Source organism: Cupressus sempervirens, chromosome 7 (genome assembly GCF_028749045.1).
Source record: "Cupressus sempervirens isolate cs-2001-9-10 chromosome 7, ASM2874904v1, whole genome shotgun sequence".
Classification (NCBI taxonomy): domain Eukaryota; kingdom Viridiplantae; phylum Streptophyta; class Pinopsida; order Cupressales; family Cupressaceae; genus Cupressus; species Cupressus sempervirens.
The window spans coordinates 300,825,856-300,842,636 of NC_143124.1; the positions used below are offsets into that span (position 1 = coordinate 300,825,856).

General features: G+C 36.9%; 1 protein-coding gene across 1 annotated transcript in view; it reads left to right on the forward strand.

The window, feature by feature from the left end:
* LOC149546608 (2-methyl-6-phytyl-1,4-hydroquinone methyltransferase, chloroplastic-like) overlaps window positions 1–10,001 on the forward strand; it is a 34,610-nt gene extending 24,609 nt beyond the window's left edge. The window contains exon 4 of the mRNA XM_089791297.1: window positions 9,550–10,001. Coding sequence (XP_089647423.1) covers window positions 9,550–9,705 — 156 coding nt within the window. The 3' untranslated portion in view covers window positions 9,706–10,001. The remainder of the gene's footprint in view (window positions 1–9,549) is intronic.
* Window positions 10,002–16,781: the final 6,780 nt, after the last annotated feature.

Sequence of the window (16,781 nt, forward strand, 5' to 3'; positions counted from 1 at the left end):
TTCAAACTTAGGAAGTTTATCATGTAAAATTAACAACTAGGGCATGTCATGAGGTCCATGCTTGATCCAAATGGAAGTTGTCTTTCCTAAATCACTGTAATCGAAATAATAACTTTTGAAAATTTCAAGAATAAAATCAAGGAAAGATACAACTTGACGTGCTTCGAAAGGCATTTCTTGTTCAAATCCTTGTTGATCATCCACAACTTCAAGAGGTTGAAGTTGGTGATGGATCATACCACTAGCATCAACATTAAACTTGTGCACGATCAAGGCAAGATCAATTTTGAGATCAAGCCCATGAAATATTGCCTTTGGAGGCTTGTCCTTGTGTAACATGAACCATGCATCCTTGTGAGCCTCCTCGAGTGCATCCTAAAAAATAAAGGATTCCTTGACAATTTCTCCCTCAAATATGTCCTTAAGTTGTTCAAATGCAATATCAAATTTTAGCACCAACCCAAATTGTTCTTCATCTTCACCTTCATCTTCCATGAGATTTTCATTCGAATCTTCTTTAGGAACACCATGCAATTCTTCACACAGAATCTCACCAAGCATGGCTTCTTCACAATTGATAGGAGGATCATTAAACATTTTCATAAGTGGATCATCGAATAGTATCTCAAATAGCAATCTCAGAGGTTTGAGTTGACAGTGAATAATGCCACTTGTAACTTGCAACAACTAGCCTGTCTTGATATGCCTTTGGTGCCTTTGGCAATGATTTCCTTCATGAGATCTTATAGCACCATCCCCCCCTCGCAACCCCCCCCCCCCCCGCCAGCCCGCCTCCCAAAGAATATGGTGCTTATGACATCTTGTGTTACCTTATCGAATTTTTCTTCATATCTGGACCCATCCAGTGCTTACTTGAAGTTCCTTGTTCAACTTATCTATTTGATTGCGTTCATCTCCTAAGGCACTTGAAATTTCTTGCAATTAATCTTCAAGGATTCGACTTTGTAGCATCATGGAAAGTTCACCACTTGTGATGATCTCTTGCTAGTTCATGATGATGTTGTTCTTTGTCTAATATGTCTCTTCTTCCTTGGATGAAATCTATCACTTCCTTGATTTTCTTGTCAACTTCTTCTCCTTGTGATTCAGTGCATGAAATTTGATCCTCCACTTAGTTATCTTGGTCATTAAACTCAAGTGTGCTTCCTTGATGCAACCTATTTCCTTCTTCACCTTTTGGTTCCCAGCTCGGGTGATCAATGCCCTCTTTATTTGATATCCAACTTGGAAGCTGAAAGAAATCCTTGTCCCCCCTAGCTGATATTTCCTCACACCAACCCATTTGAAACTTGATTAAATCGATGGTGTCTTGGCAAGATGGACAAGTAGACTTTGAATGCCAGAGGCAATGTAAAGTACACCAAGAATGCTGACAAGTATTTCCTTAATGTTTCTTTAGTGGTTTACTATTTATATCTTCTTTGAACTCAATGAAGTTATGAACTCTGCCTCCGAATTGATAACTACCACTGCCTCATATACCTGTGGAAAATAAATTCTTCTCTGTAATGCCAGGTCCACTCGCAGGAGAAAAATCAAACAATGCATCTCATGATCTGTGGTACCATGGATCCTACACTGCCCTGATGCTGCAAGTTGAGTCAACCCATATGGATGTAATCGCTTGTTTAAATCAAAGCAAATTGGAAGAACATCAACCTGCCTATCCATTGAGAAGCTTTTCCTTTTTTATTTTCTAATTTTTTGGAATTTTGCTTTTTAGAGACATCTTCCTTTTTGCTTTTTAGAGACATCTTCCATCCCAAAAATAACTTGAAAGCTCATACTTGTTGATAGCTCCATGAACAACAATTTTTGTTGATGTGACGATGGAGGGTATGTGCACCAACAATGCTCAGATTGTCTAAGCTGTTCCAAGAATGAATTTCAATTCAGCCTTCCATCGTCACATCAACAGAAATTGGCGCTAGAGGGAGGGTTGAATTGAAATTCATTCTTGGAAGTTGGAACAACTTAGATAATCTGAGCGTTATCTGTGCACATACCCTCCATCGTCACATCAACAAGTCTCAAGTGGAAAATAATGCAAGATATGTTTAGCATAGTATTGAGCAGAATTTTAAATTGGGAACAAAGTGTTAGTAAAGTTTACCAAAGAAAGACTATATTATAATGCTAAAAGCGGAGTGATGAAAGAGACATTGGTGCAGCTCTTGAGGGGTTATACCAGGAAGCATTGCAAGTCTTGGGATGAAAATCTAACATGTATGTAGCACTTACACGGTAAGTTATATCATTCTTTTAATAATAAATCTGCTCTTGAATTTTTTTTGGTTACTTCTTTAACTCTTTTGATGTGCTGGGATAGCCACATAGAGCGTAATGTATTGATTTTGAAATCAGCTAAGTTCAAAATGCCATTTAGAAGAGAAGTCAAACACATCTCTAAGGGCAAGAGAGGTTGAGAGAGTCTCAAGTGAAAAATAAAGCAAGGCATGATTAGTATAGCATTGAGGACAATTTTAAAAAGTGTGGGTTTACTTAACCACAGAAAGATTTTATTATAATGCTAAAAGGTGAAATCAGTTTAGTTCATTCAAGATTCTTGAATGATCAAGCATGTATTCATTCAATGTATGATGTTCTATGTAATAGTCGGTTTTAGTCTTTTGTGGTATATGAAAAAAGAAAGAAAGTCTTTTGTTGCTTTACATTGGAGACTTTGCACCTAATGTTCAATAAGAGTTGGGCAAGGATGTTATGTAGAAGAAATGAGGACGTAAAGCAGGTACACTTGCTAGTTTGGTTGAAAAGACAATTACTAAGTAAATTCAAGTGGAATTCTAAGAACAATGTTGGAGATTATGTAACATCCCCAAATAGGGATAATGGAAATACAAAATCTCCAAGAATATGCTATAGAAAATTCGAAAATTTTCTTTGCAAATAGATAAACCTTCAGCATACTCAGATCTATAATCAGAATATTTTTCTGATTTTTCTATGAATTTATAGAAATTTTTGTATATCACAAAGATATAGAAAACACACCAAAGTTGCCTAGAAATTTCAGATACTGTTTACACAATTTTCCAAGATGAATGTAGTAAGCCATGTACAGGTTAATGCTCAAATACCTCAAAAAAAGTCTTTACAACTCTATATGTCCAAGACCTCATAAAATCAGTATCATGTCTCTCTAAGACGTCACCCTTATCCTTGTTGATGCTAGCCTCAAAGATGCGCAGGAAAATGCAAGAACTTTGCTGAAGATTGTCTAAAATCTGATTCTGCTATCTCTAAATCGCACCTCCATAATAGTTTCCAAAACCTGATAAGAATAGGCAACTCTGAAAATGATGTGCTAGGGCATCACAAACCAAAGCCCTTCCATCAAAAACACACCCTACTAATTGGGGGACTCATATGTCTCTTTGAAACCAAGGTTTCTCAAGAGTTTCAAGCCTCAAGCCCTGAAATTGTTACCGCTCTTGACAAGATGTACCTTGTTGGCCAAGCAAGACAACCGCCATACAGATGATGTCAGACAAGGAGTACGAAGAAGGGAATTCTGAATTGACAGACGCACTCCATTGCATTGAGTATCTTTCCATCTCAAGGGATCTTAGAATTGGAGGATCCAAACCAAAGACTCCTGGACAGAGGGAATACAACAACGAGTCAAAGCCTGCAAGTACCCAAGGTGTTGGGGATGCGGAAGGTGGACGTGTAGAGGATGCATGTGTGGCTGAGGTTGCAGGGGAAGCTCTGGAACATAGTGGTTGAATAGTGTATCCAGGCCGAATGCACAAGGGAGCAAGTAGGCGAGAAAGATGTTGACTCCTCTAACAAAATCAGTTTTTCAAAGAATTTAATTGGATTAAACATTGAGTTTTCCCTCTCCACCCACTTTTCAATAGTAAATCTGTGTTATACATAAATACTTTTGTGGTCAAGGTTAGAAGTAAACATAGATAGCTACAATAATAAGATATCTGAAAAACCATGAAGTCTTCTGAATAAGACTATCTTCTGAATAACATTACGAGATATAAGTCAAATTCCAAGAGGAATGATGTTCACATCCACACCATCAAGGCAACGATCACGTTTCTGGAGAGAGATGGTAAGGAACATGTTCATCACACCAAGTAAGGAGAACATTGGATAAAGACCATCTGTCGTATATGGGGAATATACAAGGGTGCAATACCCTCATCAGCACTTCATCAAGGAAACAACGTGATTGTCGCAATCAAGAGACATCATGAACTCTATGGAGATCAATCACATGCATCCGATAGATAATACATGTCAAGCAATTGTTCACTATGTAGACAATCATCATGGCATTGCAGCTCTACTTGAAGATATATTGACAGAAGATTAGAGCCAAACTATCATAAAATATAAACATGATAGCAGTTGATATATGATGACAACATTACCAGCATCTGATCTATCATGATTCTGTATCATGTTAATTATCAACTAGAACTGGAGAAGACCAATAATCAAGTATTAATAAGCCCATGACAATGTAATGATTATCTCTGAAGATGACAAGCACTATATGATATAGATTGGTAATCAATTAAGACATACAATGTAGGGAAGCAAAGATATAGATGAAATCTAGGAAGCATTGATTGATGAGGAGCAGCAGTGATTGTATCAATGGTTAGCAAGGCCAATAATGGGTAGAGATTATTTTTATCAAGGACGATGTAATTGCAAATGGAATATGATTACAAGTAGATTGATGAAAGCATCCTAACAAGCATCAATGAATGATGAAGATTAACAGATCAATCTAAGGTGAAGACGCTAATCAAGTGACAAGACAGAAATGATTAAGCAGAGATTTGCAAAGACAGTGACTTGTATAATGATTAATGATCAACATCTGTTAATTATAGAGTCAGGAATAATCGAGCATATCTAACCAATGATCAGAGGGAACATAAGAATAATCTATATTTATGACAGCAATTATAATTGGGTCATGAAAAGGCACAAACTATGGTACCAAAGGCAGCAATTGCAAGAACAATTGTTATGCCTTAAAATAGAAATGATTATGGTAATCATATTTCCTTGATCAAGCAAATCGTTAGTACTTTTGAGGAAGTTTGATTAGAAGAGAGGTGTCTCATGGAATTCCATAGAATGCCATCCTTTCGGTTTGGGAGATATAAGAGCGAGTTCAAATACATTCAATATATCATCAGTGGAAACTTATTGCTTCCTTAAATATCTCTTCGTTTTATCAATTTTTGGATCTGCTCAATTGAGCAATTGTCTTATTGGCATTACTGGTTGCATGCATACGAAGTAAGATTAGAGACAGCACCATTGTTGCAAGGATTACTCTGACATATTAGAAACAGTGACACATTAGAAACAGCTTCAGTACTTGTTGCAAGATTATAACTCCTTTTCTGAAGTAGTAACCATATTGCTATAAGCGATACTAACATTTCATATATTGCATATTTTTAAGGATTATATCAGCTTATTCAGAAATTGCACGAGCATATCAACATATCAGACACAGCAAGTACTGCTAGAACCAATAAGTGGTAATCAATTATACGATTTAGAGATTGTACTAGAGCCAAAAATTCATTTGCTATAAGCGATTATAAAAAAAATATAATATTATATCTCCCATTGCCAAATCAGAGAAAGCTATTGAACATCAAGATCATCTTGTGTATTCAATCAATCATTTCAGATATAGCAGAGATCATCTTATTGCACTAAAGGCAAATATATAAGATCAGTTTACTTGGCATATATCTAATTGTCCAATCAGAGATGGCAGGCATATTGATGAGAACAACTATCCTATCTTATAAATTACATAAGTTATAGGTAATATCATACATTGTAATCATAGTAAAAATAGAGAGTTCAAGGTAATGGTCTCAAATTCACTAGTTGTCGTAAAAGGGGACAATACAAATTCTACCCTCTTGCATCTCCTCAAGGTTTTTGCCTAAGCCAAGGATGGAGAGAACTATGAATTCTCATAAAGATAATCTTTTGCACCTGCTGTCTGAACACTTTTGCCATCTTTAGGAAGGTAGTAAGAAACTTGTTGAATGTGTGGACAACCTTTTATACAGCCACCATGAATTAGTCAACCTTATTGAAGTTATTGAGGTCATCTTAACTGCTGAAAAGAAAAAGAAGGAATTAAACAAGACGATTCAGCAGGTTGCACCCAAATTAAAAAAAAAAAAAAAAAAAACCATTGCATGTACACAGTTGAGCCAGTCACCTCGCCTCACCACTCCCTTATTAGTTTCTTTAAACCGACTGTCAAGGTGTCTGCTGCTCCTTGGAGATCAAATCAGAGGAGCACTGAGCCAAGCAAAACAATGAAAGAGACAGTAGGAGACTCCATTGACTGAAAGCACCTGCCCAAGACATACTTCTTTCTGTGATAGTATGATATATTGACTGACAACACCTGCTCAAGACATATTTCTTTCTGTGATAGTATGATATCTATACCTGTATCTCAGTGCTACATGATGTAGTTTTTATAATGTAACGTTTTCATGATTTTTTGATGATCTGGGAGCCTCTTGTTATCTTTGCAGTTTGCTTTGTCGTCCTTTAACTACTTACAGTTAACAGTTAGGGCATGTTGTAAAAAGCAACTATTTATCTAGTTCTAGAAATTCCATTTGCGCTGGGGATTTGTTTGTTGAAACTTAACTTTCTTAAGGCAAGAGGCATGGGAATGTTGTAAATATATAATTAGGATATGCCACATCTCAAACATTTTGAAGAATATTGTAAAGACTGACATATTTCATTGTTTTGTTGGTTGAGTGAGAATTGTTTATAATGGTAGTGCCCAATGAAAATTCCGCTCATTCCACTGTTCCGACTGGTTCAACCAATTTTGTGCCACCTACAATCCTCATTGAGAAGCCAAACATCTTTGCTTCTTATGGGTATGAAGGGGAACTATACATTGCAAAATTAATAAATATGCGTAATTAATAGGTTTCAACCACCCGTCTTATAATCTCCTATCTATTTTGGGATTGAAGTCTAAGTAGATGTTATATTACCACCAATTAGGAATGAGTATGCACCCTTTCAGACCTATAAAATACTTTCTTGATTTGTTGATTATGTTCAAGTGGAACCTCTGTATCAAAAGAAATATCCCTACTAATAAAATTTGTCAAAGTACTTTGTTTAATCTATGGCTGATAAATTATTTGCCAAGTTGCAGAATCTTTCTGCCACTCCTTATAGGCTGTCGATACAAATGGATCCTACATGAGAGATGGATCACAAGAGTAATGTGTTTTCCTTTTCCTGTGAGAGAGAATTTGTAATAACATTATCTTTGTTGGTCTTGTACAATGTAAATAATCTCAGTTATGGTGAAGCATTTTGATGACCTACTTTTTTGCCCTTTTGTTTTCAACTGTTGTTCTAAACATACTCGAATTTTTCATGGTGGGTCTCATGAATATCTTCCAGTAAGACATTCAACCAACAGCTTAACTTAATGCAACATGGACTTCGTTCTCTCACGAGTAGAATCAACCAATATTTTTCTTCTAAGTTGTCTACTTTCAAAAGCAACATGTTTACATTATGACGTCAAGGTTTCAATAAACTCTTGTTGTGAGGCATCACAATCAGATCATGAATTTCTTTCTGAAATCTTGCCAGAACATGTTTACAGGTGGTATCCTTGAGACACAGCATTCTGGGGTATCTGCATCAGAACACACCAAAAAGTTTTTCGTTATGAGAGTTCTTATTGGTGGAAAATGCAAGCATGATTACTAACAAAATGCAGTAGTAGCCAATATATCCAGAAATCTTTAGAACCCTTTAATGTTCTTAACTTCTTGAGGATAGGGAACTCAAACGGATGGGCGTTTGGTGCTTGATCAGCTGCATGATCTTGCACCTTTGCAAGTAACAATCCCTTAAAGCATCCTGGAAGACCTTTTAATGCTTATTATGTATTCTCTACAGGTCTTCTATAAGGTATTGCTGGACTATTGAGCAGCCATAGCAAATATTTCTTTGAGTTCATGCAAGACATTCAACCAACAGCTTAACTTCATGCAACATGGACTTTGTTCTCTCACGAGTAGAATCAACCAATATTTTTCTTCTAAGTTGTCTACTTTCAAAAGCAACATGTTTACATTTTGATGTCAAGGCTTCAATAAACTCTTGTTGTGAGGCATCACAATCAGATCATGAATTTCTTTCTGAAATCTTGCCAGAATTTACAGGTGGTATCCTTGAGGCACAGCATTCTGGGGTATCTGCATCAGAACACACCAAGTGTTTTTCGTTATGAGAGTTATTATTGGTTGAACATGCAAGCATGATTTCTAACAAAATGCAGTAGTAGCCAATATATCCAAAAATCTTTAGAACCCTTTAATGTTCTTAACTTCTTGAGGATAGGGAACTCAAACGGATGGGCGCTTGGTGCTTGATCAGCTGCATGATCTTGCACCTTTGCAAGTAACAATCCCTTAAAGCATCCTGGAAGACCTTTTAATGCTTATTATGTATTCTCTACAGGTCTTCTATAAGGTATTACGGGACTATTGAGCAGCCATAGCAAATATTTCTTTGAGTCCTCCTTGCACCCCTTTCTGATGAAGCTTCTCAGTTATATGGGAACTAATAACCTAAATGGTTGTGAGCACTTAAGGCTGCTAAGCTGATCTTTTTCTTTCAAGTGAACCACATGAATAGTTATCATTCTATTTGATAACATGCCAATTAACCTCACAGTCGATAATACTCCTCTTAGCAATTATCACTTGAAAGTTGGGAGAGATCATGTAAAGCAGTTTAGTTGACCACATGCCTTCTTGTCAATGAAAATTTTAATTATCCTTAAAGCAATTAAGAGGATCACTTTCTAATTCTTATTATAGCCATCAATCATGCTTGTGTGTAGTGTGTTGTCCCCTAGCAAGGTATGGAGGGAAACAAGGTATACCTTTCTGGGGAGGACATCTTGATAGTCACTTATAGGCTTATGCCTCCTCCTTTGGCTTTATCTTCTTCTGTTTTTTCAAAAAATCTGGCACCTCTTCTCAACAAGTGTAGGGGGCCTTGGCCTTGGGACCATTTTCTTTCTCATAAATAACACAGACCTTTTAGCACTTTAAAGTCAGATCCTGATAAATTATTTTTGGTTTCTTCAGTATTGTATGCCATCATAATTTGATCTTTTATGTTAAGGGGTTGCAGCTTGGTCTATGTGATCACTGAGAGAAATAAAGCAACTTTTACCTATCATTTTGGATTTGATGTTAGGATTTGCTTGGCTCAGAGGATATATGAGATTTCTCCAACTTTCAAACAACCTAAACAAGTGTGATTATTGCAAACAAACATATTTGGCACTTCCACAATTTTATGAAGCATCTCAATCTCTACTTGTGTATAAATGCTTTCTGAGTGTTTATCTGTTTTATCATTCATGTTGCACAATTATATTTTCCCGAAGATGCAACTAACCATTTTTCTGTTTTGTACTGTTTATATACACAGCTTGGACCGAAAGCTGAGGATGTCAAGCGCCCTTTTAATCTTTTTGTGTTTCTCACGAGATTCATTATAGGAGTCATTGCATCAACATACTTTGTCTTAGTCCCTATTTATATGTGGATAAAAGATAAAATAGTCCCAAAAGGTCAACCTATTTGAAGTGATGATGCCATCCTGAAATCATATCAGCATTACCATCGGCATGTAGTAGATAGCAAGGTAGTTGAGATGATTGTGCCAATAACGCCAGAGATGTATTGTGGCAAAAATATCTATTTCCCAGGAGTGACGAAAATATCTTTTAGCTTTGGAACTAGACCTCTTTGAGGTGACAAGTCCTTCAGAGTGGAATTACAATTTCAATCTATTTTCTATGGATTGAAATATTGCAGATATACAGAGCACTTTCATCTCCTCATCATAGATGATTTTAATTCATAAATTTTCTTGTGAAAGTGACTGAATCATGAAGCTTTGTTTCCTATTTGTCTGCTGAGTCCTATTGTGGATTTAATTTTTTTAATAGTATGATGTAGTTATTGGACAGGTTGGCCAAGTCCTTTCACTGTTTTCAGCAGCTCCATATTATATCTAGTCACAAAGATTTTGTGATTTCTAGGAGAGCCCACATGCAAAGTCATAAGACATGACAACTTCAATTGGTCTATAGAGGTTTTATGTTCTAATAAAGAGCACTTGTTAAGTTGCGTTTTCCAAATTTATAATCACAATTTATGGCTTTTGGAATATATTTTGCTTCAGTGTATTCCAGGGTTCAGTAGTCAAATTTTAAAATTATGATTGGTATAAACTAATACAATTTAAATGCTTTTGGTATAAAGCAATTGACCTTTACACAAGCTGCATTTTGGCCTGAACCTCGGGTGGGGACATCTCACGGTAGTTCAAAATTCTCATGTAATCATTGATTTTAAGTTGCAAAGTTAACTATTACAACCAGAATATGATGCATTCCAGTATTGCATGCACCTCACCCAGCTCACATATTTTCTCAAACTCCTATTAACAACATATTGCATGGGTGAAACAGTAAATGGTAATACACAGTAAGGAGGAACAATCCAATTTGTTCAATTCTTTGACATTTTGGAATTGCATTGTATTTGTATGCGGGCAACTCAATACTTTAGAGGGAGTCTGGTAGACAGATTTTTTCATATCCACAAACTTGGACCTGGGGCTATCCAACCAACTAAAAGCAACCTATAAAAGGGGAGCTTTTAAAAATGTCATATGGATTGCTTTTTAGTTGGCTGAATGACGTTTTCCAAACTGGCTTATGGAAATAAAGAACACCTAATAAGGTATAAATGTGGCATTCCAATGAAATAATACGTGTGTACTAAAGAAATTGGATAATTGTCTTTCTAGTATTTTTCTGTTAATTAGAAGGAACCAGAAGACTAGCAGTTGCTTATTACAGAGAGCTTCATCTACTTGTTGATGGACACGCAATCTGTGCTTGGTATTCTATTACACCATTTGGGCCCGCAAACAAATGTTCTCAGATTTAGTGAGCCATTTATTGATCATCCTAGAATCTGGATTTGAATCCCTCAGGTAGATGCTGTCTATACAGGGACCAAAATGCACTTTTATTAATTAATTTAAAAATTAAGTATAACAGTTTTATGTATTTTAATATAAAATAAATTGGTTATGCATGTGCATTTTGGTCTCTCCATAGCCAAAATCCATATCTTTAGCCATTGTTTGAGATTTAGAGTTTAGATGCTGAACCCAAAGAAAGACGCAATAGTTTCATTGTCTACCCAATGTAACACACAAAAGCTGTTTAATAAAGTTGAAATTTTAAAGAAAAGTTTAACATAGATGATGAGGAAACCAATTACCATTGTTCGAAGCTGGATAAAAAGCCATTGTTTGAGATTTAGAATTTAGATGCCAAACCCAAAGAAAGACGCAATAGTTTCATTGTCTTTAATAAAGTTGAGATTTTTAAAGAAAAGTGTAGCATAGATAATGAGGAAACCAATTACCATTGTTTGAAGCTGGACAAAAAGCATTAGCCATAGTTTTTTCTTTTTAAGTCAATGTATAATCCTGCCTTTTTTTCCACCCATAGCTGATCCCAATGTGACCTCGTGGTAAGTTGGGCAATTTGCTGCCTTCTTTATAATTGATCATCAAATTGAATCTCTTTGACACTAAAGAGTTCTTTTTATTCATTATTATTTAACTATTTCATTTATCAAATACCCATTATAATCTTATTATTTATTTAGCATTATTTTGTTATCAAGTAATTAGAACAATTTCTTGTTATTTCATAGAAATCACAAAATTTTCACTTCTAAATAAATAATATAAATTCTCAATATCAATCTATTATCGAACAATAATTAAATAAAATATTAAAACCCATCTCATACTTCATATGTTCTATTAAATCAATTATCAAAATCTATAAAATCTATAGCATGAAATAACTGTACGATCAAAGTAGATGATTCACTAATCTACTAAATGCTCATTGGTCAAAACAAATTACTCATGAACTTGTTGGTCTGATTTTTCACATTTTGCAGAAATTATGAAGATTTAGTGAAAAATCATTTGAGTATTTAAATATTGCAGATTAGGGTTTTGTTCCTTGTATTTTTCAAACCCTTAGATTGCCCTAGTTTTGGAAAACCCTCAAAGTATTTTTAGAAAAATGTTTTAATGGTATATCTTTTCACCTAAGGAAGGGCTTGTGCAAGCATGAGTTCATTTTAATTTTGTTTAAACCTTACGTGGCCGTGCTTGGCTTGAAAATTGCTTAATCATTTTATTAGGAAATACCTCTGATAACACAGTTTTTATAATCGTTGATCTTGTTCTGATCAACGGGTATCGCATGCCCGCAATTTCGAGATGCAAGGTTTTTAAATAATGCGGGCATGCGACTTGGTGACACGTAGCCCTTACTTTTCTAAATTCCAGTAAACCGTAAAAGGAGTCATAAGTTGTCAGAAACTTTTGCAGGTTTGTTAGTACTTTTGAGCACGTTTTGGATTTCCCGCGATATCATTGGTTGAGTCACCAACAGAGATGTGCCTTTATCACCAAGAAGCGTCAACCATTGATTTCATTTGAATCAAGGGCTAGCGCTTTCCCGCAAGAAGAAGATGCTCGTCAAATAAATAATGCGAGGAAGCGAAAATTGGACAAGTGGCAAGGTCTGACAAGATGGGCCCACCAATCTCAAGGATGAATGTCTTCAATGGCAAGTGTCAGACAAGTTGGAATGGTTGGAGAATTTTATTCATCACTTTGCCCAACGTGGTGATAAGGATGCTTGATTCTATAACCGTTGATCTGTCAAGGATCAAAGGCCAGCGCATGCCCACAATTTGAAGCTGCATGAGAGATAAATAATGCGGGCAAGCGGTTTTTTGACGAGTGGCAAGGTGGGGTCAGATAGTTTTACTTGTATGTTGTAGTGTGCCACACTGTAAAACGATTGCTGACATGTACTGCCAGATGTGCCATTGAAGAAGTTTGACTGCCGAATGGAAGTGAAGTCCTATTAGCCGTAGATCTTTCAAAGATCTACGGTTAGTGCAATCTCGCATTATGAAGCTGCAAGTCAGATAAGAAAAGTGGGTATGCGCCTTTGCGACGCGTGTCATAGTGGGGCCAAAAAATGGAAGAATGCTGAGTGACGCCATGTGGTCTGCGACTTGTGCTTAGCTGGAAATACTTATGATGTGGGCACGGAAAGTGTTAGAAATTAATGCAATAGTCAGATGAGTCAGAACACACGAATTGAAAGCAATCATTTCATTGGCCCAAGTGGATGATGCAAGTGTAGAATGCAGAGTTGTTTCTGATCGTTGATCTTATCCTGATCAACGAAGGGCGCTTGCTTGCAATTTGAACCTGAGTGAAGTTTAAACAAAGCGGGAATGCGCCATGCAGACACGTGTCCATGGTGATGTTTGAATTTTTAACTCAGAAGCTCTGCAGGGTATAATCAGTGTCGCCGTTGATCTTTTGAAGATCGACGACTGGCGCAAGCCCGCAATTTGAAAATGCTCGTTAGATAAGAAAAGCGAGAATGCGCCAGCACGACACGTGGACTAAATGATGTCAAGTACTTGCTCGCTCAGAAGAAGATATGGGATCTGCTGGCGTGGAATGTTATCAAAAGGTGCAAACTCATATGGAGGTTTCCTATTGGTCAGTATAGCTGACTGGATTTTATTAGAATGTGAATTGACTTGATCATTGATCTTGTCTTGATCAACGAATGGTGCTTCCCCGTAATTCTAAGGTGCAAGGAATTTAAATAATGCGAGTAAGCGCTATTGTGACACGTAGCCTTGTTTTTAAAAGCCATAAGGCTTGTTGCTTTTTAAATCAGAGCCGTCCGATCTGGTGAAAATCTACGGATAGGATTCAAATTTGGTTGCAATTTGGAGGTAACGGTTACTAAGAGTAAATATGATTCAGATTTCATGCGTGCGATTTCAATGTATGAAAAGAACCCACGATCTCACCATTAATGAATCACCAAAGCACAGAAAGAACATCAGGGCATACAAAGTTTTTAGAGCCAGGGCATAGAAATTCTTAGCTAGCACTCCAGTAAAACTGCAGAAGATATCACATAGTGTAGAAGTGCGAGTTCTAGCGGGTAAGTACTCTGTGACTTTCTAAGAATTTCAAAGTATCTGCTATTGTGAAATTTCTAGGGTTTTATTCAAAATGCCTCCTTGAAAAGAGTTCACTGGGCAAACAGATTATTTGAAACGTTCTATGCACGATGACTTTCTTGAACAATTCCCCTTATCGGTACATGAAATAACTAAGGGAAGGGAACTCATTCCAAACATCCAAGAGTAGTTGTAGCAAAAGGTTCTTACGACAAAGCTAATTGGGTAAGAGATGCCTAGGTTTCCATGGGGGGTCTGGAGTTGTTTAAGAAATGGTTTTCAGAATGAAAACTGGACACTCCTATGAGTAATGTACGGGAGTTCGATATTGGTAAATTAACAGTCCCCACAATTTTCTTTGATAGTGATTTATTGATGGATCTGGCACAGAAATATGATCCAATTACAGGGTGGGTAAAAAACCATGTTGGAGTGAATCTGTTTAGGGTTTGTCCTGAATTATTTAGTGAGGTTTTCAACCTCAATCCTAACCATGCCGTACATGAAACTATTGACACAGATGACCTTCAAGCAAGGTATGATGCACAAAGAATTTACCTGAGAACAAGGCCACTGCAAGATCATGCTGCTACAATTGGCACTTTGCCTGTAATTATAGCCAGTACCCCAGAGCCATTGTTGAGAAGACATTTCAACCTGAGAACTCAAGGATTGTATTTTTCTCTTTGCAAGATGTTTGGGATAGATGAAGTTGATCAAATTCCAGGCTCTATTGTCCTTATCATGGCTCAAACTCTTCAATTTGGAATGAGTACTATTCTGAATTTTGCTACTTTTCTTGCAAAAGAAATTCACAATGGCCTAGTGGAGATAGCAAGGGAAAAAGTGGGCAAACCATTCTGTTGGTATTCATTGCTTATGCATGTATGCTTGTACAAGGGATTCACTTTTTTCTCCAAGGGTATGGAGCTAGAAACAACCAGGGATGGAGAAAGGAATCCAGTGCAGCTGTGGAGTGTAGATATGACTTCAAAAGCTACAGATGCCAGCTATGTGAGATTTGATAGATACTTTGCTTCAAAGCTTAGGTTGCTCTTGAAAGGTGACAACCCCAAAATTCCACAAGCATTGTTGGAATTGATTAGACCTAAGGACCATGCACAAGGACTATTGGTTAGTCATAATTGGGGGGATATAATCCCTTATAATGTTTGAACTGTAATAAGAGTATATGGTTTTGTGGGAAAGCCACATGTGTTGCCCTTTCATGTGCCTTTGAAGATAGGGATTGCTGAGCTCTTATGGCAGATAGGTACTGTAGATGAGAGGGAATTGTCTAAGAAGGGCACCTTCTTTCCAATTGTTTTTATTTATTTATTAGATTGCAGGAATCGGGTGCAACACGACCCCCCCTATAAATTGCAGTGCGTCGGGTAAACTTTTTAATGTGATCGGTAGTGCTGGCGCGACATGCCCACCGATACCATGGGGATGGAGGAGACTAGAACTCGTGACCAACCCCCTGCAACAGGGAAGATTTAGCCGACCGAGCTAGGGCCCCCGCCCACCTTCTTTCCAATTGTTACTGTAGTGCATGATTTTGACTTTGTCAGAAAAGGGTGGAAGCACCTTAATTTGTTTCTAGATAAATATAATATGGTAGAATCTCATGCCAGATTTATTGATCCTGAGGGATTCTATGACCTCTTAAGAGAGAGGGTGAAAGCTTCTCGCATGGTACAACAAGTCTACTATCCAGAGGATATAATCATAAATATTTTCACTTTGCAAGAACAAGAATTGAGGAAAGAAAAATGGATAGTATTCAGTAAGACCCTAGAATTCATTAATGCTTTTGAACCCTAGTATGACCCATTGAAAGATAAGAAATACTGGGGAGCTAAAATGCAAGCATTAATGAATAATTTTGCTGTAATAATTCAAACCATGAATGAGAAGAAAGCCATATATGTTGAGACACATCCAGACAAGGCTGCAGAGGTACAAAGAAGAATAAGCAACAGAAATGTGGTGGCTCCTGGCCAGTATACATTGCAGAGAAGGGCAGGTTATGTCATGATTCAGAATGTGCAACTGGCACCCCTTCATCAAAAGCCAAGGTCAAGAAGTCCATCTGCAGCCAGCTCTCCAAAAAGGCAAAAATTAGAGTAGGGGTCTTCTTCTCAAAAAGAACAATACTCCCCAAGCCAGTCCCCAATCTAGATAGATGATGAAGTATCTCTAATAGAGCAGCTTAGACAAATGGGTGGAGAAGGGGATGTGATTGTTACTTCTACATATTTGGATGTTGGAGAGCCACCAGAACCTCCTACACCTTCCTTGGACCTAACCATTGCTGATTACCAAGGTAAGGAAATTGATCCAATAGTTGCCCAAGCTTCTGAAAGGTTTATTAATGATGAAAATTTTGTAAAGTCTAGGGCTTTTGCTCAGTTTTTGTGGAGATTAAACATGAGCAATATTGAGAAAACCTGTGAGAAGATAAAAGCAGAATAGCCAGACAAACTTGATCTAGATATTAAGGAGGTAAAATCTAAATTTTTGAATGATTTTTCCCATTTTACTCCTGAT